Source organism: Zosterops lateralis, assembly GCF_965231275.1.
Source record: "Zosterops lateralis genome assembly, chromosome: 6".
Classification (NCBI taxonomy): Eukaryota; Metazoa; Chordata; class Aves; order Passeriformes; family Zosteropidae; genus Zosterops; species Zosterops lateralis.
Genome location: NC_139761.1, coordinates 53,717,548 through 53,745,350, shown reverse-complemented (window position 1 = coordinate 53,745,350; position 27,803 = coordinate 53,717,548). Strand labels below are relative to the sequence as shown.

Genomic DNA, 27,803 nt, shown 5'->3' with positions numbered 1-27,803 from the left:
GCCCTCAGCGTGGGTTGTTATCTTCTACCTCAAGGGAGAAACCCTTTTTCCCCAGGCACACGCCCGTGTTTGGGTGGTTCTTAGCGGTGTGATTTCTCCTCCACTCACGCCCTGGGTTTTCCCCAGTGCAGACAAAGCTTGTCTGGAGCTATGCAAAACCCTCTGGGCGAGAAGGGGGAGGATCCCCCACCCACCGCGGTGCCAGCCCGATGGCTCTTACTGTGAGTAAGTCTTTCCACAACGTGACTTTTTTTCCTTTTTTTTAATGCTCTGTTGACTACACGATGAGTTGCTGGCTGAAATAAAACTGCTCCGTGCCTCTCTGCATGCGTGTGTATATCTATCCCGATAGATATACATGGAGACGGGGGTTGCAGCTTGCAGCATGCAGGATTTGGGAGATAACCCTCCACGGGGCCCCTGCGCTCCCTCCTTTTCCCGTGGGTTTGGGGATTTGGGGCACAAGGGGAGGGGGCACTCAGGGCACCGTCCCCTCCGGCTCTTGCTGGTACCCCTCGCCCACGTTCAGCACCGTGCTGTGCTCGGGGCTGGCGGGGGCCGGGCTGTCCCCTCTGCCCAGCGCCTGGTACCCCCTGGCCCTGTAGCGCCGGTGGCTGTACCAGGCTGTCCCCAAGCCGGTGGCCAGCCCCGCCAGCACGGCCACGGTGACTCCAGCCACCTCTCCCCCTGACAGCCCCCGACCCCCGACCATTTTGGCCACCTCCTGGACCTCCTCCGGCCGTGCCAGCCGCCACACGTGGCTCTGGCCGTCCCTCACCCAGGTGATGTCCCCGTCCCGCACCAGCAGGGTGTCCACGGCCGGCAGGTTGGCGGGGTACCGGGTGAAGGGGGGCAGGCGGGCGGGAGGCAGCGAGCCCCCAGTGAAGAGCCCGGCCCGGACACAGAACTGCACCTGGCAGCTGTCGCTGATGAGGGCCAGGTGCTGGCTGAAGCCTGGGGGACAGCCCTTGACGTGGGGGTCCTCAGCCGTGCCCTTGTGCTGCCCAGCCAGGGGGTTCCCTGCCTGGCAGCTGAAGAAGCCCCCAAAGGGCACCGCGTACTGGGCCCCTGCCTCGTAATCCTGGCTCACGCACACTCTGAGCTCACCAAAGAGCTTCAGTGGGAAGTGCCCCGAGGGACAGGACTGGGCTCCAGTGATGGGGTTGGCGCTGTGGGTGCTGAACAGCCCCCCAAAGAGGTATCCCGAGTTGGGAGCCACCGTCCCGCTCGCGGCACACCAGTAGGCGCTGAACTGCACGCGGGAGAGCCAGAAGACGTCCTGGCACTTGCGGTGGCAGAAGATGCCCAGGGTGCACTTGTTGTGGCACTCCAGGTGGCTGTGACCCTCCTCCCGCTCCTGCACGCCCAGCAGCACCGGGGTGTAGTTGGTGGGGCAGGAGAAGGCCCCGGTGAGGGGGTTCCTCTGCTCCAGCGCCCGGCACAGTGCGCCAGTGTCGGGGCCGCCCAGGGCGACGCACTCCTGGAAGACTCCCCCGAAGGTGAAGTTGGTCATGGTGCCCTCGCAGGAGCCATCGTCGGTGTTGGCGTAGAAGTTGAAGTTGGGCGAGGAGGCGTCGGTGCAGCCCGGGGCGGTGTTGAAGGTGTAGTAGCGGCGGATGGCGAGCTCCACCCGCCGGGCCACCCTCCGCACCGTGGGCGCCGGCAGCTCCGGCACCGCGCTCGGCTTGATGAAGTGGTACAGCGGCAGCCCCGAGCGGTCCAGGGCCACCAGCTGGTTCTGAATGCTCTCCTGCCATGTCTTCAGGGTGATGCCAGGGTAAAAGGGGATCCCGCCGAGGCTCTCCACCCTGGAGTTGGTGCGGTTCTCCAGGTACTGCTTGGCGAAGCCAGAGCTAACGTCCAGGGACTCCTTGGTTCCTATGTTGACCATGTTGTGGAAGGCCACGCCGGCCGAGGCAGTGACAGTGTTCCGTGTGCCCCAGCTGTCCTTCAGGAAGGTAGCCTTGATCTGGTCCTCCTGCACCAAGGTGGCTCCTGCGTCCACAGAGGTGATGGTGTGGGTGCCGTAGTGGAGCACCAGCACCTCGGCCAGAAAATCGGCCATCTGGGTGTGGTTGTTCTCCAGGTGGCTGGCAATGGTCAGCAGCTGCTTCTTGAAGGCTTTGTCCAGGGCTGCCTCGGGGTTGATCTTGGCAGTGTAAACCAGGTTCCTGACTTGCACCCGGGTGGTGACAGCCTGGTTTCTCACCTGGTTGGTCTTGGCACGGTGGAAGTCATCGGAGAATTTGCCATTGATGAAGGAGAAGAGGGACAGCTCCAGGTTGATGGAGGCAGAGGTGACGCTCTGGTAATCCTTCCAGGACTCAATGATCTCAGAGTGGATGTCCAGGTTGCTCTGTTTGCGGGGGATAGTGAAGATCTCGTCTGGGATGAGGTAGGATCCATCTTCTGTGGTTTTACACTGCGAGTAGCCCAGGTTGATGACTCTGCCCATATCCAAATTCCTGAGGTTATCCCAACCCCCTCCCGGCAGAACTTCCAGACGTGTGAGCTTCGAGGTCTTGCTGCACGCCCGAAACCCTGAAGAGGACGAGAGTTCCTGGGACTGCTCAGCCCCCGTCACCCACACCAGCAACGCCCAGGTGAGCAAGACCCCCCAGAGCCCCCAGCCCATGGCTGAGCCGGTGCTAGCCCCTCACCAGTCCAAGCTGCGGGACAGGAGCTGCACAAATGAGGGGGCTGAGGGAATTGACAAAAGTGAAAGGAGAAGTGAGAGGTGAGGCACATGAGAAATGACAGAATGGAAACTGAGACCAAGGGGTGGGGAGCAGGAAGATGTCTGTCCCTCCCTCTGCAGCCTCCTCTGCCCCACTCCTTTCCTTCCTGCAGGGTCACCAGCTGGGGAAAGCACTTCCTGCTTGGGAATGCTGAGCCACAGGTGCTGAGGATACTGATCCAGCTCCACCCAGCTGGTGCCTGGCTGGGCTTCCGTTTCAGCAGCACAGGGTAGGTGCTGCAAGTTTTGGGGAATAAACAGTTAGGGAAGTTTCTGCTGTGAAAACTGTGACTCCTTCCATATAGAGGGATTCACTTCCCCTGGTTTTGCTCCTGAGTTCCTCTTTCCAGGACACTTCTGCCTAGGAGGAGGCTGAAGTGACAGCTGTGATGGAGGCAGGGGGACCACAGGTGCCTGTGTTTTTTGGGCAGGATAATGCCAGGAGTGGTGGGTGAAGGGATAACAGGAACACCACTGGGGATGTTCTTGCTGGCTCAAGCTCCTGGAGTAGCTGGAAAACCCTTGCGCAGGGGTTCTCATCTGCACTAGGATATGGTCACCTCACCTGAAACCTACCCACTGTGCCATGGAGGCAGTGGAATGTTACAGCTTTTCCCCCAACATTTTGAGGTGGTGCTTTGAATTAACCTATTCCTGCCTTGCTTCTGATGCTGAGATACCCATCAGCCCTGTGGCATCTCTCCTGGGTGTGTGCAGCTGGCCAGAGGCCCCTCCTCACTGTGACAGCAAAACCCCCACAGCCAAGGGTAACCAGGGACTTTGGGGATGGACAATTTAATGGCATCAGCTGGCGGCTGTGCCAGTTCAACTGATGCCAAAGGAAATCCAAGACTTCTCCAGAGGTTGTTTTTCCTGGATGTGTGTAAACAGAGACACCTTTTTACCATCAAGTGAGTGAGGTTTGGGGTTGTATTTCCATTTACTCTTTAAATTTCAGCCTTTATTTCAGCTCCCCTGGCCGGGCCAGATGTGCAGCAGCAGTGCCAGGGCCAGAGCTGTTGGGGGGCTCTGGGAACACAGATTCCATCGTGGCCCAGCAGTGTTTGGGAGCCTCCCAGGGATCCCAGCAGCCTAGGGAAGGGATCAGACATCTCCTGGAACTGAAGAGTCCCGTGCCTGGAGGGGAGGGAGAACATGGTGAAGGCTGAGGGGGAAGAGGAGAACCAGCCTTGGGGACACCCCCTGTGCCATGGGGCAGCTGCCAGCCTGTGGGACAGGAGCTGGGGGGACTCCAACACTTCGGGGATGTGCCCTGCCCTCAGTTTTCCCCCTGTTATTTTGGGGTATTGTCCACATGCTTGAAGCACTGAGCTGCTGGTGAGGGCACTTGGACTCGTTTTTTGCCTTCTCTGGGGGTGAGCAGAACGAGAGGTGGGTGAGTCTGGCAGGTGATGGTGTGATTTGGGGCACCCCAATGTCTGTGGTGGGGGAGCAGGTGAGTGGGGAATGAGGGTGTAACAGGCGGGATTGCCCCCAAAAAGGGAGGCTATAACCCCAAAATGCCTGAAAATTAATATATGAGTAATATAGTAAAAATTTAAAGATTCTCATTTTATATATATCAAAAATACTATTAATTTATTTCAAGATAAATCTGAAGTGTTATAGACAGTCTATTCCTTAGACTGTAAGGAATATTTGAATATGGATCCATAGGATTTGAAAATTAAAATAAAACGTGTATATAAATGAAACAATAAAGAGCTTGAAAAACCTAGACAAGATGATCTGTATGAGGGACATAGGAACAGCTCTGTGTGCTCGGAATTTTCCCGTCTCCTCCCACTGGAACACCCAAAATCCGGGATTTGGGATGGGATCGAAATTGGGGTTTATTTGCATCCTAAAAACGCTGCGCATGCGCGGTGCCTGCTGCACCCTCAGTGCTGCCGCCTTGTGGACATAGCCGGTACTGCAGCTCCGGGCGCTCCCCGCGGCTCCGCCGGCACCGGGACATGGAGCTGGACCGGGACAACGACTGGGACCGGCCATGCAGGGACCGCGGCGGGGCCGTTCCCGGCAGGAACCGCGGGCGCGGAGCCGGGAGAGGCAGTGGCGGAGCCCGGGGAGCAGCGGGGCCGGGCCGGGGGCACCGGGGGCGGCTGCGGCGGGCTCGGGGGTGAGCCGGGAACGGGGAACGGGGAACGGGGAACGGGGAACGGGGACAGCCCCAGCGGGGAACGGGGACGGGCCGGGGACGGAGCGACCGGGGGAAACGGGAGGAGTCTGTGTCCCGGCGAACGGATCCGAGTTCCAGGGAAGGGATCGATGTGCCGGTGGAGGGAAAGCTGGTTTAAGGATGAAGATACAGAGGAACAAGTGTTGTAAACCCCCCTGGCTCTCCTCCAGTAATCACAGTACATCTCCCTGAGACACTCTGGGATCTTAAGGTTTTCCAGGAAAGCAAAACAAGGAAAGGGATGAGGGAATAGGATTCCAATTAATAATGATCGGATGGATGTAAGAATGATTTTTGTATGTTTGATGCTCCCCTTTTAATTCCTGAAATATTTTTAGATTATTCCTTTAACAAATAATTTAAATTTGGGAATTTGAATTTGAGAGGAAATGGTGAAAAATAAATGTGTGGAGAGATCATGGAATCCCAAAATGGTTTGAGTGGGAAGGGACCTTAAGGATCATTTCATTCCATCCCCTGCCATCCCATCCTCTAGCCCAGGGTGCTCCAAGCCCCATCCAGCCTGGCCTTGGACACTTCCAGGGATGGAGCAGCCAGGATTGCTCTGGGTTTATGGGCACAGGAGGAAATTTCCAGCAGGAACTGAGATGTTTCCTTTGCTCTGTCCAGCCCCAGCAAGGCTTTGGGAGGCAGAGGATGTGGGAACAGGAGCTTTGCCCACGGCCTCGGGGGAGTCTCTGATGTCCCAAAGCCCAGCAGAGCAAACGGTGGGGGTTTAACATCCCGTTAAAGGAGGTGCCAAGGCAGGAACAGGAATGGGCCGTGGAGCAGGGATGGCACCAGGCAGAGGGGTGACCATGCAGAGGTGCCACCAGCCCGTCCCTGCTGCCCAGGGTTGGGACCAGCAGGCTGTGACTGTCCCTGGGTTTGCTCTGCAGGATGAGGAAGCCGACCCTGCCCAGGAGGAGGATGAGGAGCTGTGGGAGGATGGAGACAGCAGCCACCAAAGGCTGGGGAAGGCACAGCTCCAGGTAGGAGACGCCTTCCAAGGAGAGGGATTTGTCTGTCCCATTGGAATTTGGGGTGTGAGGCCAATGGAACAAAAGGTTTGATTCCATTTCCTCATTGGGGTTCTCGTGTGCCTAAAGAGAGATTTGTGGAATGGTCGTTTTAGTGAGTTTCTCTGGGTTTGATGGAATGTGACCCCTGGGGCAGAAATCCCTGCACAGCTCCTGTGTCCCCTCATGGCTCATCTGAACAGTCCCTGGGCTGGGCCTCCTTGTTTCCTCCTTCTCCAGGCTCTAGTTGGATCCCTCCTTTCCCAAGGGAGGGGAAAGCCTGCAGGATGTGACCCCGAGGTGGTGCTTTAGGAAAGCCCCTCCAGCCTGGGAAGGAGCTTTTGGCTCCAGACACATTCCCAGTCCCCAGGAGCTGCAGGACCTGTGCTGTCCCCAGCAGGTGAGGCACAGGTGCCTTTCCTTCCTTCCCTGCTGCACTTTGGCTTTTGGAGGGGTCTCTGGGGGTCTGGGGGAGAAGTTCTTTGTCATTCCAGGGCAGAATTAGCCCTGGTGCCACTAAAAGCAGGAGGAATAATTTTATCCTTGTTTTTGGATACACATTTTGTGTTTTCTCTCTGTTGCTGACACCGTGTGGTGAAGCAGCAGCTCCCAACTTTTTAGTGCTGCTCCCAGTTTTGCTCACAGCTGGTAAACAAGAAACAGTAATTTGCTGCCCTGTGGTAATTGGATTAAGGACAAGGCTTTCTCTTTGTTTAATATTCCAGAGAAAAGCTGCCGAAGAATAAAGCCAGAGCTTCCCCCAGTGAAAACCTGCCCAGTCCCACGCTGGGCTTGCACATACACCAGGCTCAATCCCTGCTGGAATCCCAGTCCCCAGATCAATGTGCAGTTTGAGGTCTCACACCCTGACCAGGACAATCTCTTGCCTCTGGACATGGAAACTCAGTTTTCCATTGTTACAGCACCAGCTCAAGGTAATTATGAAGTGGTGTAATGGTTTTAAGTTGTGCACATGGAGGAAATTCACTGGAGCGCCAACACTGCTCCACTTTTATGGACAATCCTCTGAGTTTGAGATCTTGATTTGTGGGTGTGAAATCTCCTCACAGAATCCTCTGAGGCTGAAACAAAGACAAGGAACCTTTTGAGATGGAAAGAGCCAGAGCAAGTTGTTGTGGGAAAGGAAAATTAAAGATGGTAAGTGCTAAAACCTTGGTTCTTCCCTTGTCCTGAGCTTTGTACTTGGAAATGAGTCAGCTCTGGAAATTTCCTGGAGATACTGGAGAATGATCCCTGGTCTGCTGAAAAGGGGGAAATGGAAATCCCACTGGCAATTGCAGCCCCTGAGGGAGGGCAAAAAGAGCAGGACCTCATTCTGTGAGTGTGAGAGAAATCAGGGAGGGACAGGTGTGTGGATCACCCTGTGCCTCAGGGGGCCAGGAAAAGCCCTTGACTGGAAAACTGAAGTGCTGTTCCACAGGGAGCCCCTGCACAGCCCCTGGGGCTCATCCCAGCCCCCCTTCCAGGGCAAGAGGAACACCCACAGTGCTGTGTGAGACATTCCTGACTGGAACTGGGGCCGACTGGGCACTTTCCTGTTTTCCTGTGGGATGTGGCCATGACAGGGGAATTGGCTCCAACAGGCCCAGTGTCAGTGTGGGGTCTGGGGCAGGGACAACCCCCAGAGCTGGACAGGGAAGGGACCTTCACTCACAGTCTTGAAAAGCTGAGAAGGAAAAACAGCTGCCTGCAGCTCCTGCAGCTCCTGGAGCTCTGGGGTTTCTGGCACACTCAGGGACATGGGATAATGCCAGAATCATTCAAACCTTGGGAATAATGGAGTCAATAGCACCCCTTGAGGCTGTTCCGGGCAGGCTCCTGCCCATCCCCACTGGTTGCAGAGGGCTGTGGAAGTGATGGAGGCATTCAGGGAATGCTGATTGTTTTCCCCTCACTTGGGCAATCAAACTTTGGTCAGTAAAAATACTAATTGAGCTCTTCCGGCAGAGAAACGTTTAAGCAAGAGGTGCTGAAAAGAATTGGAGTTCTGGATTCTAAGTCTCCAACTTAAATCCCCTTTGGATTGCCACTGGTCTGATTTTCATGGACTGGTCACCTTGGCCAGGAGTGTCCAATCCTGCTGGAAATGCACTGGACCAGGATGTCATTTTCATTTTATGCAGGTAAAGACCCTCTGGGTGACCCCCACTCACTGGAAGACTGGACTGGGCTCCCAGAGCACTAATTCCAGCTGTTCTGGGTTTGGGAATAGCACAGGAACCTTTCCCTTGCTCAGAGGAGCACTCAGTGCCTCCCTTAGTCCACAAATCCCCAGGATGTAACACAAAGAAAATCACAGGAATATGGAAATCCCCCACACTGGGAGTTTATGGTGCTCTGGATTACATTTTGGATTTATAATGTTAAAGTAGGGCTGTAGAGTGGCTTCTCTCCTTTCATTGTCATTGTTATCACTGCTTTTGTTGCTATCAGTACTATGTGTTGTCATTAATATTAAATTATTATATTTGTCTTGGTTTCCATTATTAAACTGTTCTGATCTTACCCCTTGTGCTGGATTTTTGTCTCTTCTCCATCCCACTGGGGCTGAGGGAGCTGCTGCAGGTGCCCAGCTGGGCCTGGCCATGGCCTGGGAGCTCCAAACCCCATGGACTGGAGCAGTTTTGGGGCTCACAGAGAGAGAGCCAGTGCTGCCTTCTGGGGGCTCAAAACCGGGCTCCTTTGGCCAAGTACAGAAACAGACACTAAGTCCTGGTGTGGGGGGCTTGAAACCAGAGTCCCTCAGACAGCACTGGGGATCTCAGAGAGATGCAGTTCTGTATTTTGGGGTCTTGAAGCAGAGACAATGCCCTGAGTTTGTGAGGTCGTGAAGCCGAGGTCGGTCAGCCGTGTTTAGGCTTCACTAGAACAGATGGAAGCGCTGTATTTGGGGGCTGAATGAAAGCCCGAATGCCGTGTGTGGGTGCTCCGGGCGGGCTCTTTTGGCCAGGGCGAGTCCGTGTCTCGGAGCTCCGAGCGGTGCCCCAGGCACGGCCCAAGCCGGGCTCCCCCGCTCCTGCCCCGGGACCCGTACCCCGCCCGGCAGGGGAGAGGCGGCACCGCCCGGGATACCCTGAGGAACCGGCAGGGCCCGGAGCCGAGGCCCCGGTACCGGCGGCAGCCCCGGGCCGGCCCAGGGGAGGGAGGCGGGAAGCGCCGGGCGGGGCGGGCCCGGCTCAGGTGCGCGGGGCCCCAGTGCGGCTGCGCGGGGCGGGGCCGAGGCGATTTAAGGGCCGGAAGTGGCTCTCCCCGCCGTTTGCCCCCTCAGAGGGCGGCGGGTCTGCGGGCGGGCCGGGCTCCTCTGGTGTGGCCCCGGAGAGCCGCCTACGGCCTGTACCCCAGGTGTCATCCAACAGGGAACACCCTGGGCCAACCCCAGCCTGGGCTGAGCACGCTGCCTCACTTCCCCATCCTGCATTCTGCCTCCAGTCCAGCCTGAGTTTTCCCCATTTTCCATGTCCAGAGACAGGAAATTGTCCTGGTCAGGGTGTAAGACCTTAAAGTGCACATTGATCTGGGGGGGCTGAGGCTGGGATTCCAGCAGGGAATTCATGGTTTTACAAATAAAAACTATTCCAGGGAGCAGCACTGAAAAGTTGGGAGCTGCTGCTTCACCACACGGTGTCAGCAACAGAGAGAAAACACAAATGTGTATCCAAAAACAAGGATGAAATGATTCCTCCTGCTTTTAGTGGCACCAGGGCTAATTCTGCCCTGGAATGACAAAGAACTTCTCCCCCAGCCCCTCAGAGACCCCTCCAAAAGCCAAAGTGCAGCAGGGAAGGAAGGAAAGGCACCTGTGCCTCACCTGCTGGGGACAGCACAGGTCCTGCAGCTCCTGGGGACTGGGAATGTGTCTGGAGCCAAAAGCTCCTTCCCAGGCTGGGGGGGCTTTCCTAAAGCACCACCTCTGGGAAGCAAAGGGCTATGGAAGACATGGAGTGGGAATTTACAATAATAGTAATAATAGTAATAGTAACAATAGCAACAACAGTAACAATAACAACAATAACATTGTATGATGATGAAGAGCAGCAAAGGGAGCACCAATAATCCTAAGGGAGTGGGGAGGATGCTGAGCTTTAAACGAGGTTTGAGTGAGGCGCCATCTCTGGGATCTCTGAAACACAGAGGTCCAGGTCTGGGATTCCAGGGGCAGTGCAAACTCCCACTGCCCAATCCCTGGATTTGCCTCCTGCCAGCACTCGGCACCTTGGACATGTTTGGCTCAAGTGCTCCAGTGCTGCTGCCTCGAGGGATTGGGAAAATGGGCATTAAACCCCTTCCCTCTGAGCTCTGAGCTCTGCCTGGGGAAAGCATTTGGCATCTCTGGCATTTCCATGAAATCAGTTTCCATCATTTTGCAGATACACTGAATAAACCCAGGGCACAGAAATAAACCTTTCTCCACAAGGACAGCCCCAGGGAATAGACAACTTTTCCTATGCCTGGTCAGGTTTTGGGGAGAGATCCAGACTCTTGTTTCCCTCCCTGGCTGTAAAACACTTGCAGAAGCTTTGGAGTTCATACAAGCTTGTCAGGATTTGGATACTTCATTTAAATTCCATTCATATACTAAAGAATTGCAAGTGTCCTAAAGGCACCTCCACTCACACTTTAATTTTAAACCCTCTACCACCGATGAATTTAGATGTTCTTTTGCCAGGAACACCCCACCTCTGCTTATTTAGGCATCTTCGTGTGGGAGATAAAATAAATGTGGACAAAAGTTTGGAATGCAGCTTTGGAATGAGCGATTCCCGGGGTTAAATCCCCTCGGCCCCGCCCCACGCACCTGAGCGGGCCCCGCCCTGCCCCGCCCTGCCCGGCGCTCCCGGCTCCCCTTCCCTGGGCCGGACCGGGGCTGCCACCGACACCGGGGCCTCTGCACCGGGTCCTGCCCCTGCCCTCTCTCGGACTGGCTTCTGTGTCATCGGCTGGGATCCCAACTCCTCCCATGGGATTTGCAACATCTGGGGCTCTAATGAGCTGCCGGGTGCTGAGCCTGAGAGAACAGAACGGGGAATCTCTCTGGATCAGCCAGTGTCCCAAAGGTCTGGCGGTGCCCGGCGTTCCTGGCTGGAATTTGGGGATCCCAGCACAGCCCCTCCACAGTGTCCCAAAGGTCTGGCGGTGCTCAGCGTTCCTGGCTGGAATTTGGGATCCCAGCACAGCCCCTCCACAGTGTCCCTGGCACTGCCCACCATCCCTGCCCAGGGGTTGGGGGTTCCAGCACAGCCCCCCCAGCACATCCCGCTGTTCCTCGAGTCCCCTTTAACCAGGATCCTTTTTTGGGGTGGGGGCACCCAAACCCGGCAGAAACTGCCTTTAACCAGTTTTGGGGGATCTCCCCTCTCCCCTCCTCACCCAATTCCTGCTGCCAAAACCCAGCCTGAGGCTCAGCTCCCCATCCCCTCAATCTCTCCAAGGAATTGCACTTGGATTTCCCAATCCAGCAGGGCAGCAATGCTCTTCTCCTCACTGTGTATCTTAATTGCAGTAATTGCTTAACAAATGAGTAATGTGGCCAATTCCATAAAACATTCCCAACCCAGGCTCCTGGGATATGACCATCTCTTGTCTCACCTGGTGGTGGAAGAGTGATGATCTCCCCTTCAATGGAATTTTTGGAATCTGCAGTGACACATTAGCTGCCTGCTGTTACTGGGAATGTAATCAGTAACAGAGATGTTTCTCAAAGAAAACTGGATGAGCAAAAAGAGATGTTTTGTTTCTTCACACCTGCCCTTAACTCAGTCTCTGAAGGCCTTTGTGATGCCTGTGACTCATGAAGGTTTTGTGAGCATGTGAGAGACAAACTGACCGTGGTGTTGATGGGTGGTTGTTTCTCCATCAGATGGGCAAGAAGCTCATGAGGGACCTAGAAGGGATACATGGCCTTGTATCTCGCTAAGGAATGTGTTACTTTTACACCTGAGCAGTTAGGATACTTACCCTACTATAAACCCCATAACACATCCATAAAGATGTATGAATCCAAGCAGAACACAAGTATAATGTTGTGTCTTACATGTTCCAGCTATTCCTTTAAGGCTTATACAAGTGTTTAACTCAACTTGCACAAATCAAGGGGAAACCTGACACTCCCATCTCTGTCCTTCAGTACAGCAACCTCTCTGTGCAAACAGTGCCCAGGAATAGAATTTCTATCCCAGTACTACTACTGGGTCATTTCTGCAGCCTCAGTTGTTGTTACAGCTCAAAATTTGTTCCTTGGAATTTGACGGTGAACTGCTGTTATTGTTGATTGTATAAAATACATATTTATAAAAAGAAAGGGCCATAATTTGCTTGAAACCTGTTTGATGGAGCTGATCCTGTTTCTTTAAAATTCCATTTGCTGCTAAGGTCAGCTTTATTTCCATGATGACTCAGCAACCAACTCATAAAAATTAAATTGCACAAACCTGAATAAAATCTAATTGACTTCTTTTTTTGAAGGAAAAAGAATCCATTTTGGAGCTAACGCTGCTCAATATCTAAGGGGAACCAGGTTAAAACAGGTCTTTTATCTCTGTTCATCATTTAGAGGTTTATAAATGCTGGATTATTCTGCTATCCCACATACAAAGACAAAGGTCTCCAGTTCTCTTCCATCCCTTCAAAACTAAACCAACAACTGTCCTCTTCACTCTGGCAAGCCATATCCCAGAAGCATTTTTCTCTCAGAAGCAAAAAAAGAAAGCAAAAGGATGCATTTGCTGTCAGTTATGCCAATGACACTTGATGAAATCCATGAGGTTATTCAATTCTAAATGGGGACAGAATTTCAGCAGAAATTAATTTTCAAACACCTGCGAATTTTTCAGTCTGTTTCTGTTACTTCCTGCAGGCAAAATGTCTGTATTTACTTGATTTTTTCAATTCCCTGCTTGCACCTGCTGGTTTCAGTTCAGCTTTAGAGCTTCCCTTGGCAGCTGAGAGGTTTCTTTGCCTTCTAGAGGCCAAAATGAAGGTGAAACAGGCACATGCCAGGTCTGTGTGACATCAGGAGAAGGTGCTCAAAGCTGGAAAGCCACGAGGATCCTCTCCCTTGGCATCTGAGCCACTCCCACCTCTAAAACCTCAAATCCACATTTTCCCTGGCCACACTGAAACTACTCTTTCTCACCTGGCAGATTTGCTGGCCAGCTTTTTATAGTTCCTCATTACAAATATTTAAAAAAAAAAAAAAAAAAAAAAAAAAAAAAAAAAAGTACAGAAATAAAACCAGAGCTTGACTGACGGTGGGGTGAAAGAGACTTCTTATATACACCTGTAGAGTTAAACTTCCAAAAGCACTTGAATGTTTTTGGAGTGTAAGGATGAGATCTTCAAGGTACTTAGATACTTATTTGCCATCAAAAAACACTTAAGCTAATCCAATTTTCTAAAAACATTTCTATTAGTACATTTTTCTTTCTTATGCAGATGTTTATGAATTAATGTGATTGTTGTACAAGGATGCAAAAACTCTGTCGCTCTTCCCAGCCTCAGCAGACAAACCCAGCCAAGCAGATGGAGTGCAAGCTCACATGGACTTGAATGTAGAAGGTTAAATTTTCTTCTTGTTCCTTACACATTTTTCTTCATTTCTTTCCAAAAAAGACAGGAGTCAAGAACACAGGATCTGGAGGCTTTAACAGGCAATGCTGGAAGCAGCTGAGCTCTGCTTGCTGCCAAATTTTATTATTGTGTTGTTGTGCTTCTTCTCACAACAACCACTACTTCCACAGACACAATATTTAGCAAACATCACCTCCTTTGAAATTAAACACCCATAACCCTGAAAAACACCAAATCCCTTGGCTATGTAGGTGAGTTCTGGGAGAAAACAAATACTGGTTTGATGGGACCAGCCCCATTCCAAGAGCATGGGAAGCGCACTGGTGAGGAGAAGGAAAGCACCAAGAGCTGAACACAGATTGCAGTCACAGGGAGCTCATAAATCAGTGTGCCAGCAGAAATCCAGAGTACACAGCAGCAGACAGACAGCAGAGCACTGACAGGAATGGACCACACGTGGCACAGCCACCAAGGAAACAGAGCAGAGGAGAGGCACTCCAGCTTCTCCTCACATCAGCAACCCTCCCATGAGCAGCATCAGCACGGGGGGCAGGCAGGCTCGACCCTCAGCCTTGCTGGGGGCCAGAGGTGTTGGGTTGGCAGTGAGCAGCTGCCTGAGAGTTCTCATTGTCCTGTGGGAAATGATTCCTGGATATATCCCAAAGCTGCTGGAGGGACTCTTTATATGGCAAACACTGGGCGCACTCCCCACCCTCCATTACCACACTGTAATTCCTGGGCAAACAGCTTTACTGCAGGAAGTGGGAAAGCTTCCCAGGCCCTGGGCTTGATCTTCAGTACAAACACAGCTCCTGAAGTCCGTGAGGCCAGGGCAGCATTCCTCAAGGACAGAAGAGCAGGACTGAACACAGGTACACTGGGACAGGGACATGTATGGCCCAAGAGGATAAAAGCCTCCCTGGGAATCACCATGTGCTCTGATGTTCCTGCAGACCCCAGCAGTCACTCTTTGCTTTCCTTTTCCAGGAGCAGCACAAATCTCATGCTGATGATCAGAAGATGCAAATGCACACAGCCATGCTCTCAGCTGGTGGAAACCAGCCCAGCTTTTGGCTGCTGAGTGGGGGAAGAGATTGGTTGACTGGAGGTGCAAACCTAGACAAGAGCATTAAATATCTCCTCCCCTCTGCTGCCTGGAAACAGAGTGCTGACTTGGCACTTGAAGACGATATCTCAGGAGCTCTTTTGCCTGACAGATAGCAGATAGACATCTAAAGTACTGCACAATTAGTGGATTTATGACACAGAAAATTGATGACAAAGTCGTTCAGTAAAGAACGTGTGATCAGTCCTTGTTTACCAGTAACAAAGGAAACAGCAGGTCCTGAGCATGGTACCTCCTGGCTGGCAGGACAAGGGCCTGGTGACACATTCCAGCTGCTTTTGCTGGGAGAACAGAGCAGAGCCAAGCCCTGAAGTCAGCTCCTGCATAGTCACAGGAGCGCCTGCAGGCTCAGAGGGACTTTCTGACACTCTGCTGTAGCACCCTAAAGGGAAGAGCCAAACAACACTGGACTGTGCAACTCAACTGCTCCTGTGAGCTGGGTTCACTGCTGCTGAGCCAGGTCAGCTACAGCTCTGCTGTACCTGCAGCCAGTTTAGGAAAGGCAATGTCAAGGGACACAGGGGGAACAGGCAAGAAGGTGGAAAGATGAAACACTGCACCCTGAAAATCCTAAGTGATATTCCAAGGTCTCACTAAAGGGTTAAATTAGAGTAATCTCTTCTGGCCTTATTTTCTGCATTCAGACAAGCAGGACAGATAACCTCACCCTTCTTCAATCCAGTTTTCCCTCTGAGCAGAAAGATGGGCTTCATGTCAACAGAGAAGCTGAGACTGCCCCATTTTGGGGGGTATGTACCCAGTTTCCATTATAACTCAGAGTCCTCTCTTTCTGCATCTGCGTAGGACAGGTTGACTGTCACCTCTGCTGGGGGTGATGAGCTCTGTGAGACAAAGGACACTCCCAGACCTTGGTGGTGACTGTCAGTGTCAGAACCTTCTTCCTCCTCTTCCTCATTCTTCTGCAGATCTTGGTCACTGTCATCATCATCATCTGCTGCTGCATTGTCCTCAATCACTTCAACCCTCTCTCCAGCCTCGGGGTCCACATCAGTCTTAAACCACACAGCTTTGTAGCCATCATCTCCCACGTGCCTGTCTGTTTTGAGGATTGACTTCACTTCTTTCTCCTGTCCAGCCTCTTCTTCCTCTTCTTCCTTTTCTTCCTTTTCTTCCTCTTTCTCTTCCTGGTCAAACATGACAGTGGGAGCTATGAAGCCCTTTGGGAGACTCTCCATTTCCTCTGCACTGGAGGAGTAAAAGGCAAGTGCTGGCTGCTCTGGCACAGGAGCCTCTGCCTGGACACTGCTGGTTTCTGATGTCTCATGCTGCCTGGTGCTGACATCTGGCTGTTCATCTTCCTGGTAATATTCGTTCTGGTAACCCCTAGAGATTTCCTTGGAGAGCTAGAGGAGGAGAGACACATTGTGACTGTAGTGACAGGAAAAGAAATGGGGGCAGGAACGAAGGGGTGGCTGCAATGACTGAGTCCTGCTCAGGAAAGTTTAGTTTGCTTTGCAGTTAGACCTATTAGAAGCCAAGGAAAGATGCAGATCCCTGGAAGAGACATTTTTTTATTAGCTCAGTTTCTGAAGTTTTCTCAGATAAGTGGGTTGTTCTCCAGGAGGGCTGAGCACCAGCACCACACACGTGGTGGTTGGTACCCACCCCATTCTGCAGTGGGATTTCCCTCACTCAGGGTGAAGGACTTTTGTTACACACCTGAGCTATGTGCTCTGCCCTCAGGTCTAGGCTCCTGGCAGGCCCAGCCTATGGCACAGACCAACATCTCATCAGACAAATTATACCCTAAACTTCCCAGTGACCAATCTGCCAGGGATCTGAGGGGTCCAAAATTAAATAGCTCAGGTGCAGACAAGTGTCTGAACCCAGGCTTTGGGATCAGATATGAAGGGACTCTCCTCTTCTTTGACCACGGAGGATGAACAACACCACAGACAGGTGTTTTTCAGAGACCACCCCTGATGTGTGCCATATTTATCCTAGATCTTGTGCTGCAGGGAGCTGTGGTGCTCTCCTTACCATGTCTGCTCATCATCCACCACACAGCTCCAGCCTCAGGGGCAGAAAGAACAGCAGCAAACACCACCAAAGTGATGCCACCTCTGCAAACTTCATCTTGGGAGTGATTCATCACCTTCACACAAATGCGTGGTACTTGGGCAGCCCATCCATGCTTCAAAGCTTCCTCAGATCCCACTTTCTAACTCTTAGAAGTTCAGGTACAAACAAGGCACTTACCTTTTTCTTCATCAGGTGTTTGACAGGTTTTCCGTACCATTTACTGGATTTCCATATCAGCACTCCAAGGAAGACTAAGGCAATTAACAGCAGTGCTGCTAATATACCCCCTAGGATAGCCATGTCCCGAGCAGAGTACACCTTGTCAGAGGGGATTACAACTGCGAGGAAAACAAACCAGAGTTACAAAGGCTAAAACTGGCAGGCAGCATTTTCCAATACAACTCTTCACTGTGGGAGAAGCTCCAACCAATTTTTGAAAGGCAAGGAAGCATCCTGTGCTGCAGAATGTAAGAATAATACACCTGATACCACAGAAAATCTTTTTTCGCTGTCCTAAAAGCAGAGAGCTTCTTTTTTTATTACACAGAATATTGTAATTTCCAATAAATTCCATGAAGTGAAAATAGCAGCCATTTACAGGACAGTGACTTTGACCCAGTGATTTAACTAAGTTAATAAATACCTGGCTGCATCAGGCAAGAAAATGCTACATGGAATAAAACTATTTAGTTTTTTGGCGTTTCCACTTCACCCTTTTACACCTGAATGCCAAAATGAGGTTTGATTGTACATCTGTGTGTGGAAATGCAAAGCTTCCTTTCATGTGGAACTTCCCCTCCAACAGAGATGAACACATCAAAATAAGAAACAAAAAACCAGAATAGGAAATAGGAAAAGCACTAGAAAGTCCCCACGACATGAAAAACCTTCCCTGCCCTTTTGTAGCTATAGCAATATTGCCCAGTCTGCTCAGGGACAGCTTCTGCTTCCAGCCACTGGTCAGTGTCAGGTATCAGAGACAGCAGACTGGAAAGACAATACCATTCTCAGCTTTGCTTGGTGGTGGTGGTAGGATTCTTTAAGCTTCCCAGCTTCATTTTGTAGTGTAAATGACTCCCATTAATGATTAATGAAACAAGAGTTTTGTTCTCCTGCTGACCCATTTATGATAATGGAATGAGAGTATTCCCTCTGCACTGGATTCCGCCCTCAGTTTATAGTTAACACCTTGGCAAGGATTTAGGACCTCAGCGAATTTTTGCTGCTCCTGGGGAGCCACAGCCCACAGAATGTCACAGAACTATGCATTAATTCTGCTTATTCAACAGCACCATTGCTTTGTGTGGCTTAAACAGCAAGGGCAACGTTTCAAATTTGCCCAGAAGTGTTGCTACATGCTTGAAGCATTTGTAACTCTGTGAGCTCACACATGGACTAGTTTTATGCTGACATGGACTAGTTTTATGCTGTGTTTTATGTGCCCTTAAATGGTGTTTCAGTGGTTTTTAGCTGTGAAGTGACACTACCTTTAGGGAATTCAAATTTACACTCAGGAACCCACTTGTTTTTCCCACTCCTCAATGGTGGTTATGAGAGGGTAAAGTGATGGAACTTGAATCACACATCATTGTGTAGAATCCAGTGGACTCTGGGCATTGTCTGCCAATCCTGAGACAAAAATTCATTGCTATTGGTTCAACTTAACTCAAAGAATAAGAAGTTTCATGAACTTCAATCCTAATTTATTTATTAGACCAATTTAAGAGTAATTTCTCAGCAGTATGGAAGCATGAGCTGTTTTTACATTGACAAGGTTAAACAGTAGCTGGAGGGTTACGTATGAAGCCTCATGTCTCTCTTATTACTCATGGGCTGTTTCTCCTGTAAGACCATAAAATCCTGGTGTAAAAGATCCTGAGCTGACCTGAGTAGAAATGCTTTGGCTCATGGGCAAGGCTGGCTTTGGGGTGTGCCAGCTGCCCTCTGCTCTGCCAAAGACAGGCAAGAGCATTGCAGTTTTCTCTGTGTTTGGCTAAAAATGAGCAATGATGTGCCAAGGTCTCATTTGTCATGATAAGACATCCTGGGTTATTTCCCAGCATGAACCAACCCCAGAATTAGCTTTGGAACAAAAAGAAAAAACACTCCAATACACAGCACCATGTAAAGTCTTGGGAGACTTTTCAAGGCATGTGGTGACTATGCTGTGAGGATGTTGTTGGGGTGTTTTCCCTCTTAAAACCATTACAGAACCTCCTGTAGGGTGAGGATTGGCCTCAGCCCTGGCCCAGACTTCAGCAGGTGACCCATCATGGCCAGTTTGCCACAGAAATAGAAAAGACTCCCCAGAGCAGAAAACAACCCCCCTCCCAGCCTACCTGGTGCAAGGATGATCTCCACCACAATTATGGTGCTTGCCTCCTGCAGGCTCAACGTATCTTTTCCAACAGCCTATGAGAACATGGGAAACAGATGGTTTAGGGACTTCCAGATCTCCAGCTCACTCTCAATGTCTGTGGGGGGGGCTTTGAGGAGAAAGTACCTAGTCCCTATGTCTCTATCCTCACCACAGCTGTTCACTGTGGCTGGACAGCCTGGTCACAGGGGAGCCAGAGCTCTGAAGATTCCCTGCCCTGGGAATGGATGAGCTGAACCTTGTGCCTGCTCTGTGTTCAGTTCCCAGCACAGTGCAGAGCACGGGTTCTGAGGCAGTGTGGGGCAGGAGCAGCAGGTGTTGGCACCTCTCTGTGCCTGCCTGTGGAGCTCCAGGAGTGCTGTGACCAGGCTGGTTCAGACAGCTCCACAGGACAAGGCACTGTTCTGGGCAAGCCTTAGGCAGGCATGTGGACAAAGGGAACATCCAGCTTCTTACAAGTCTAAAGTTATTGACTGCTTCCTTTGACCCAAGCAAAAGGATTTGAATTCCTCCCTCTTCCCATATCCCTGACAAAATACCCAAGGAAGGTGCCCTACCTGGATGGTCACAGTTCCTGGGGACTGCAGCACCACGTTGGTCAGGATGAACCCATCGCTGGTTGCAATGAAATCAGTGCTGTTTTTGAGATAGTACTCGATGTTGGGGTTGATGTTCTGAAAGGCCAGAGAGTGTGTGATCAAAGCACACTGTGTTCACATGCATCTTCCCAATAACCCATGGCAAGATTTGTCCAAAACACTTGAGATATGAGCAGGTGGGGAGAGTAATAAATAAATCTGGGCTGTGCAGGTGAGAAAGGCTGGGCTCAACTGCTCAGAGGCCAAGAATGTATCACAAAAACATTAAAAATAATTCCCAAGTTTCAACCCAGCTTGTGTTGTCAACTTCAGTACTTGCCCATGCAAAACACACCCATGCAAGTGGTCTGTGTGGGACTAGCTTTGGAAGAGGGGAGTCCAGCAGCTTCTCCCCATTACATCACACTGTAAGTGGTTCTGGTATCTCTGGAATCTCCAGGGGAATATAACATGGAACACTAGAGGACAACATGTGTTTGCCTCTCCCCACCTCCCCTCCCTCATGTTTCCTGATTTTTCTTTAAGCTTGAAGCAGTGAGACAGAACACAGAGAACTTTTAATTTCTTACATCAGGGAAATCCTGATCCATTGCTGTTATCACCAGGGGGGTGGAAGGATCTCCAGCTTGGTAGACAAAGCTTTTCTGGGGCAGCCCAACAAACACCGTCCCACTGTAGACCCCCTTCTCAAAGTAGGGTGGAAAATTGCTTTTATTGATGACCTTGATCTCTACAGTGGCTACAGAGTATTTCCTTATGTTGTTGGCCTGGGTGGCCTGGAGAGAAAGAGAGAGAGATGCCAGACTTCTCCTGCCCCTGATGAGACACAAAAACATGGGCTTGATCTGAAGCCCATTGCAATTCCAAGTTCAGCAGAATGTGCCCAGGGCAAACTTCCTTTGCTGTCACCACCCACACCCGAGGAGAAGCTCTCAGCTGCTGCAGGAACTTCACATGTGGGCTGGTGCAAGACATAGGTCAAGCACTGGGCCCTTAAAAATAAAGGGAGTAACTGAGCTATTTTTGAGGTCACTGGCTCCTGTCACACCCAGGCTTCTGTTTCCTGGAAATCCAGCTGTGCTGGGTAGCTGGCTGTAATGTCATCACTTACCATAACTTGCAACAGAAAGGTGTCTGGGGAAGTCACTATTTTGTTCATGGTTAGATTCCCTGTGTCTGCATCCACTGAGAACACTTCATCTGTATTCCCTAGAGAAAATGCAAAGACCATTCAACCACCAGACTCCTTCATAAAGTGACCTGGAGGTCACAGACTCATTCTTCCACGTCTTAGTGAAAATACCCCCAAGGAATTTTCCTTGGGTAAATACCATTTACTCAAGGTAAAATGCTGATTTCTTTGCCTTCCTGGCTGCTCCAAAGACTGGAAGTGCTGGCCAGGGATGCAGAGGGACACATCAGATGTGTGTGAACCCCATTAAATGAGGCAGGACAACAAAGCTTTGCATTTCCAGTGCCTAGACCCACAGATTGCTAGTCTAATGTATGATAAATGCCCAGAGCCTCTGGTGCAATTTTAGGACAATCGCCATCCAGTTTCCAATCTGCTCTGGGAATGCTTATTTCTCTCTACTGACTACAAAGGGAGTCTAGATACAAACCTTGTATTTATGTACAGGTAGAAATCAGATTCCTACCTCTGTGTGGGAATCATAAAAGTATCTTTGTTAGATACATGTTGTAAGATAAGCAGAATTTTTAATTCTCTTCCCCACTCTGAGACACTGTGGGCTTTCTGTTGACAAAGATCTGAGTCACTGGCTGTGGGCAGGGAGGTCACAGTCCATCCAAACGCCAGTGGCATTTAATGTTCTTTAATACATTTGATATCAGGAGGATATTCACAACTGTGGTGCCATGAGGCATAATAGGTAAAGGGAGAGGAACATTCCTCTTGACCAATATGACCCTTGCCTTGATCATTTTGGAATCAAGACTAAAACTGGGCAGATGAGATAGAGGCAATGTGCTGAGGGAATAAAAACATAATTCTGGGCAATGAATAGAAGTTAGATGGATAATGTGGGAATTTTAGGTTCAGCTCAAAGACTCCGTGAAAGTAGCATGACTGGATTGACAAAATCACATCTAAAAGCCTAAAGATAAAACATGTCTCATCTCACAAAAAAAAATCCCCCAAAGTCTTTTTGAAAGAGATTTCATTGAGATTGGTTTGTGGGACTGTAATTCTTTTTTTCTTCCTCTCTGTACAGTCTGTTTCTTCTACTTATTCAACAATGTTCTGTGGCTCTAGTTAAATTTCTGTGACAGAAACAGAGGGGCAAATCCCAGCCCCCCCCTCAAGTGCTCTTGGCAGGTACCACTGGAGACATGAGCAATGTCCCCTGTGGAAGGTGACAAGGTCTACTCACCCCCAACAATACTGTATACAATCCTCTCCCTGACGGTGTAGTCAGGGTCAATAGCATAGATGGGTCCTGGCTCCAGGAGGAGCGGCTCCGTCTGCAACAACAAGGCAAACAGTCACACACCACAAGCCAGGACCAGATCAGCAACTGGAGCTCTCCCAGCCCAGTGCAGATCCTGTGGCTCTGCCTGGCCAGGATGGGATTTATTGCTGGGAGGTGTCTGACAGGGTGGAGGTGAGACAGCCTTGAGCTGGTGTTCTAGCTCTTGCCTCTCCTGTGATGTTCTGCAGGAGCAGAGAGAAGCAGTGCTGCTTGGGGTGGGGGGATGACAAAGGCTCCCTGTTCTGCCTAACCATCTGCATTATACTGGAGACCAGCACAAGCCCATGGAAATGGTTCAGTGCTTCCCACTGGAACAGCACCGGGGGCGCTGTCTGAGCCCTCCTGCTCACCGACATCTCGGAGATGTTGACCCTGCCAGAGTAGGGGCTGCTGATGCAGACGCTGGAGTCATCGTGGAGCCGGGTGCAGGGCAGGAACCAGGGTGCCCGGGTGTCACTCTGCTGGATGGTGATGGTGATTGTCGCAGTGCCTGTGTTGGTGGGGTCGGTGCTGGTCACAGGCCTGTCCTGCCCCCAGGGCAAAGCACACTCGTGAGACACAAGTTTCACTGCCAAAACAAGGGCCCATCTGCCAAAAGCAGTGGCCTGGGACCCTTTAGCCATTGTCACTCCATTCTGTTTAATTAGCAGTTTATGTGAGAGTACCTAAAGCAGTAGGTTATCATGTTCTGCTGACAAAGGTGGGCTGACTGCAGGTCTGTCACTGGAGTTATGGAGAGGAAAAGGCTGCTCCAAATGCACCCCCCAACCAGTCCTCACCCTCCCTCCTGTTATCCCAGAGATGTCTCCTCCAGACTCATCCTTCAGGTAAGAGGGATCATGCAAATGAGGCATTCTGTTCTTCCCAAGCCACTTACCCTTGCATACAAGAGTAACGTTGTCGAATTAAATTTGTCATAGTCCAATGCTTTTTGTAAATAAATTTCTGGGTTATTAACTCCTCTTATGGCAAAATAACCGTCTGTGTCCTGGCAAGGAGAAAAGAAAAATGCTATAGCAGAATCAGTCACAGACACATTCCAAATCCTGCTCATTGCTATCTTTGTCATCCCAACTGGACCTTTAATCCTGGGGACCTGGATGAGGAGCACTGTGGGAATATCTGATCTACTTAATCTTTGGTACTGCACACTGGAGTTTCCTGGCTTGTCAGAAAGGTTTGTTCTCTTGAATTTCCTCTTCCCAGACCTCCTGCTTTGACTACCCACCTGCTCAGCAGTATCTGGAGGAAATCTATAATCTCATTTATTTCCTACATTTAGCAAGTTGCCAACAATCCTTGATTTTAGATCACTAATAGCCAAACAATCTCACTTCCAGGCATAAAAAAGGTCAAAGATGGCTCAGCCTTTGAGAGCTGGCAGGATCACCTGCCTTAGTCTAGCACAGCTGGACTTTGAAAGAAATTGTAAAGCCGAGTTGAAGTATCATGCATTGTGTTTTACTCTATAACCTTCTGCACTTGCTTTGGTTCTCCTTTAATCTTATGCCTCTGAATTTCTAAGTACCTCTGGATTTACACCAATGTGAATGCAAAGTGATCCCAGAGCTGAAAAAGTGGTGGTTTCTGTTCACAGAAACTTAAATTCCCTGGGGATATAAAGGTAACAGAGGCACTGTCTGCTCTCTCCACAATGCTTTTCAAAAATGCAAACATACATTTGTTTTTTGTTTTGAATTTCCTTTTGATTTTAGTTTACAGCCAGCCCTTGTGCTCTAGGCTGGCTCTAGTGGTTTAACTGTGTGCACAATCCACTTCCTGCTGCTGTTGGCAATTAGGGCGAGGACTCCTTTCCCCATCAGACTCAGCGCAATTCTGAGCTCCCTGAGGTACAAAGGTCTCCTGATATGTTTACAGATCATGCCAACAAACCTTCCCTGAGTCATTATAGCTCTGAATATCCCAGATGAATGTTTAATCTGTACAGTGCATTAAAAGTGTGAGCCAGAAGAGAATTCAATACCTGCAGCATTGATGGCTCTGTTCTGTTAATCAAGTAAAGGTTTGGGTTTTGTAAAAGTTGAGAGAGCTAAATGCAGTGGCCTTCTCCTCAAAACTGGGGCTCTTCTGAATCCAGCTTCTCCAGAGCTACTGTTTGTCCCCAGAGATGCTCACCTGCACTGTGGTAGTGAGTTCATAGTAGATGGTGTCCAGGTCGGCGTCACTAGCACTTACTTCTTCACGGGCTACAATGGCTGTGTCCACTTTTGTATCCTGAAAAATTGTTGTAGTTATTGTCTGTGTGAAATGGATTAAAGTTCTCTCCCTGCTGACCCTTCCTTAGTCCCACAGCACTCAGTGAGCAGTGCCCTCTTCCATTCCCAAAAGCCCATACCTCTGGGATTTCCTTGTTGAGGTTTGGCTGTGCAAACACGGGGCTGTTGTCGTTCTCATTCAGAACGGTGACTAGGATTTCCAAGGAATCGCTCTGCAGAATGGGCAAATCAAAGAATCAAAGACAAAAATAGACAGTTGGGGCTGATCCTGCTTTGCAGAGTGACCAGAGGGGATGGTGTAAGGATGGGAGCCGTATGGGCCTGGGGTTTGCAGCCAGCCGACACCCTGGGGCAGGATTGTGTGCTTGCTGCCACCTCCTCCCCACTGGCAGAGCCTTGGCACCCTCTGAGGCTGTGAGAACAGTGTGTCTGTGTGTCCACAAAGAGAAGGACATCTGCCCGTCTCAGTGTGAGGATTAGGAAGACCAGAGGGAAGCAGGTGCTGCCTGTAGTGCCTTGTCCCAGGGCTCAGCAGTGGGAGAGCACTCACCTGGCCAGCAGAGTTTGTGCAGATCAGGTACAGCAGCAGCACGGGATCTTCCTGCATGAAAAACAAATCCACCCACTGTAGAAACAGCCCAAGAGTACAAACTCTGGCTAAACAAATGAGCCAAATTCGTGCTTTGCTGAATTAGAAATGTTGCTGGGTTTTATCTTATTTTCAGGTGTATCTAACTTTTCCTTTCTTTCTTTAATGCTGGGATCTTGTTTATGACAGTATCAAAGCAGCCCCATCTTCCAGGTGCTCTCCCTGCAATTCCTGTAAGATGCTGGCAGACCTAATCTGCCATTCTTTCTCACCTCAGGTGAATTTAAACAGATTTCTTTTAAAATTGAATAAATCAAAAACATTCTATGCAGCAAGTACAGTGGCACCTGCGGGGTGTTAATTCTGGTTGTTGCTCTTTGCTCAAGTCAAAGTGGCTTTTTACATTGAAAGGGAACTTAAAGATGCCTGTGGCTATATACAGAGCACTCCAGGGAGCTAAAATAATTTAGCAGCAACCTAAGTGAACACAACGACCTTCTATACTGCCTTTCTGCTTCACACAAGATGACAGAATCCCAGAATGATTTGGGTTGGAAAGGACCTTAAAGCTCATCTCATTCCACTCCCCTGCCATAGGCAGGGACACCTTTCATTATCCCACGTTGCTCCAAGCCCCGTCCAACCTGACCTTGGAGGACGCTTCCAGGGATGGAACAGCCACAGCTTCTTTGGGCAACCTGTGCCAGGTCTTCACCACCCTCACGGGGAAGAATTTCTTCCCAATATCTCATCTAACCCTGCCCTCTGGCAGTTTGAAGTCACTCCCCCTTATCCTGTCATTCCAGGCCCTTATAAATGGTTTCACTCCATCTTTTTTTTAAGCTCCCAAACTCACACAACTGAAACAATTTATTTCCTTTAGAAACAGGTTAAGAATCCCCAAAAACCCAAGACTCCAGGTTGAAACTCATTGCATCCCAGTATTATCCATCCCATCCTTACAGCCTGCCAGCTAAAGGCTTACCTCATAGTCCACACACTTTGTCAGCTGCAGCTCGGAGCCCTCAATGGTGAAGAATTGGCCATCGGGGGAATTGGGATCAATTGTGAGGGTGAAACCTGTCTGCACTTGGATGGCAGTCACCAAATAAGGACACTTATTTTCAGGAACGCTTGGTCTGCTGTTATCGACAGAACATCCTGGAAAAACACACAAATAAGACGCAAAATTGTCCAAGGATTCACATTGTGAATGAGCTGGGTGTGAGCTGTGGTCACAAGCTGTGGAGCAAAGGTGTCTTGGAGCATAGCAACCTCCCATCTGTAACAGGGCCATCCCCTCCCAGGGGAGACATTCCTCAGAGACATGGACCTCGTGAAAGAGCTTACCCAGTTGCTGTGCCAAAACCTGTGCCAAGAAGGGCAGCAGAAAGAGCGTAGACATGAGGAGCCAGTGAGGAATAGGCATGGTCAGCTGCCAGTTGCTGGAAAATCCCTTTTTTCAACTAAGCTGATCTTCTCCCTTCTCTGCCCTGTGCCCTTGCCTGCGCTCACCACTTTATGGTATCAAGAAACACCGGCTGGCAGTGGATTGCCGTGGTTCAACCTTTGCCTCTTTGCCCCATTGGATGACTTATTGAAGGATTTACCAGTCATGGAACACGATGACACATAAATCATTGCTGCTTCGTTTTTCCCTGGATCTTTCCTACCCTAAACTGGCTGTGGCAACAATGATATATTTGAAGCAGTTCAGAACTCAGAGCCAGGCCCTTGCCCAGCTGAGCATGAAGGACAAGGGCTGGTGCTTGGGAAGCTGCCTGTGTACTAAAGTCTCTCCCACAGGGAAGGGGGAAAATTTGGTTTCTGATGTGCCAGAGATGGAGTCTGTATCCCACAAGGTGAGCAAGTGGATCCCAGCAGCAGCAAGGGTCACCTGCAGTCCAGGAATTGCCCAGCAACTTCGTAGGGAAAATGTATCTCCTTCTACCGGTGGCTGATCCTTGTAGAGATGCTTCCCAGAATCTCCTTACAGGAGATTCCACACGAGGAAATACTCAACTATTTGAATCTCAACATCTTCCTGAAGTTTTATGGGGACCTCTGCTCTCACTGATCTTTTAAAATCTTTCTGATTTCAGGAAGTTCTCAGATGCTGGACCTCAGCCAGGTGGTTATTAGCAGCTTAATGAAATCCAGGCTGTCAACACTCCTTCCAAAAGTATTCCAAAAGGAATCTTTCCTAGCAGAGACTTCCTATGGACCAAATTGAACAACTACCAAGGTTTGCTCAGCTCCTCAGTAGGGGAATTTAGGTGTGCATTTGAGTGGGAACAGCTCCTTTTGCAGATCTCAGGTCCATCATAGATGGTGCAAGCTGCTGGAGCAGGATGGGCTGGGCAGGGCTGCACAGCACAGGATTGCAGCTGAAGATCCTTATTTTAGAGCTGCTCTCCAAAATCCATTGGTTTTACAGGAAAGCTGGCGTGGCTGTTCCGTCAAAGGGGGGCAATCTGCCTGGGTGGTACAGGGACAGCACATAAACCTCCTTTAACTGGCTCTGACAAAACTGGGCCACCAACTCCAGGGGCAGAATGGAGAGGAAACAACTTTTGCAGTGAGTATCTCTGTTGTGTAGCTCTTAGAACATTTTGTTGCCATAAGACCTAACACCTGGCTTTGTTCCTGCTACATGGAGCCCTGACTGTGACCTCTGTGCACAACTGCACTGTAGGCACTGCCCAATCCCAGCCATGTGTCCCACCATGCTTCATGTAGGGGAATCCTGGCAAAATGCTCCTCCTCTGCATTTCTAATCCAAGACCTTGTAACGGAA

The 27,803-nt window shown here is 50.3% G+C and overlaps 2 protein-coding genes and 1 long non-coding RNA gene across 4 annotated transcripts; 1 reads left to right on the top strand and 2 right to left on the bottom strand.

The window, feature by feature from the left end:
* Window positions 1-443: 443 nt before the first annotated feature.
* On the bottom strand, window positions 444-2,846 carry MPEG1 (macrophage expressed 1). The gene has a single exon (XM_083862840.1). The coding sequence runs from the start codon at window positions 2,633-2,635 to the stop codon at window positions 479-481; it is 2,157 nt and encodes a 718-aa protein (XP_083718966.1). The 5' UTR covers window positions 2,636-2,846; the 3' UTR covers window positions 444-478.
* Window positions 2,847-5,866: 3,020 nt separating this feature from the next.
* On the top strand, window positions 5,867-8,551 carry LOC310910817. 2 transcript variants are annotated; one of them, XR_014590402.1, is made up of 5 exons: window positions 5,867-5,929; window positions 6,197-6,356; window positions 6,682-6,891; window positions 7,027-7,114; window positions 7,925-8,551. It is a non-coding gene; the product is annotated as an uncharacterized lncRNA (long non-coding RNA). The 2 variants fall into 2 exon arrangements; XR_014590403.1 differs by lacking the exon at window positions 5,867-5,929 and having other exon boundaries at window positions 5,953-6,356.
* A 4,701-nt stretch (window positions 8,552-13,252) lies between these two features.
* On the bottom strand, window positions 13,253-26,662 carry CDHR5 (cadherin related family member 5). The gene is made up of 14 exons (XM_083862997.1): window positions 26,357-26,662; window positions 25,992-26,167; window positions 24,968-25,018; window positions 24,537-24,629; window positions 24,317-24,415; window positions 23,058-23,168; window positions 22,531-22,707; window positions 22,082-22,172; window positions 20,800-20,897; window positions 20,258-20,464; window positions 19,647-19,763; window positions 19,052-19,124; window positions 16,890-17,050; window positions 13,253-16,033 (listed from the first exon to the last, which is right to left on the bottom strand). Exons 1-14 carry the CDS (start codon window positions 26,433-26,435, stop codon window positions 15,437-15,439), a joined length of 2,130 nt encoding a protein of 709 aa, XP_083719123.1. The 5' UTR covers window positions 26,436-26,662; the 3' UTR covers window positions 13,253-15,436.
* Between the last annotated feature and the right edge of the window lie 1,141 nt (window positions 26,663-27,803).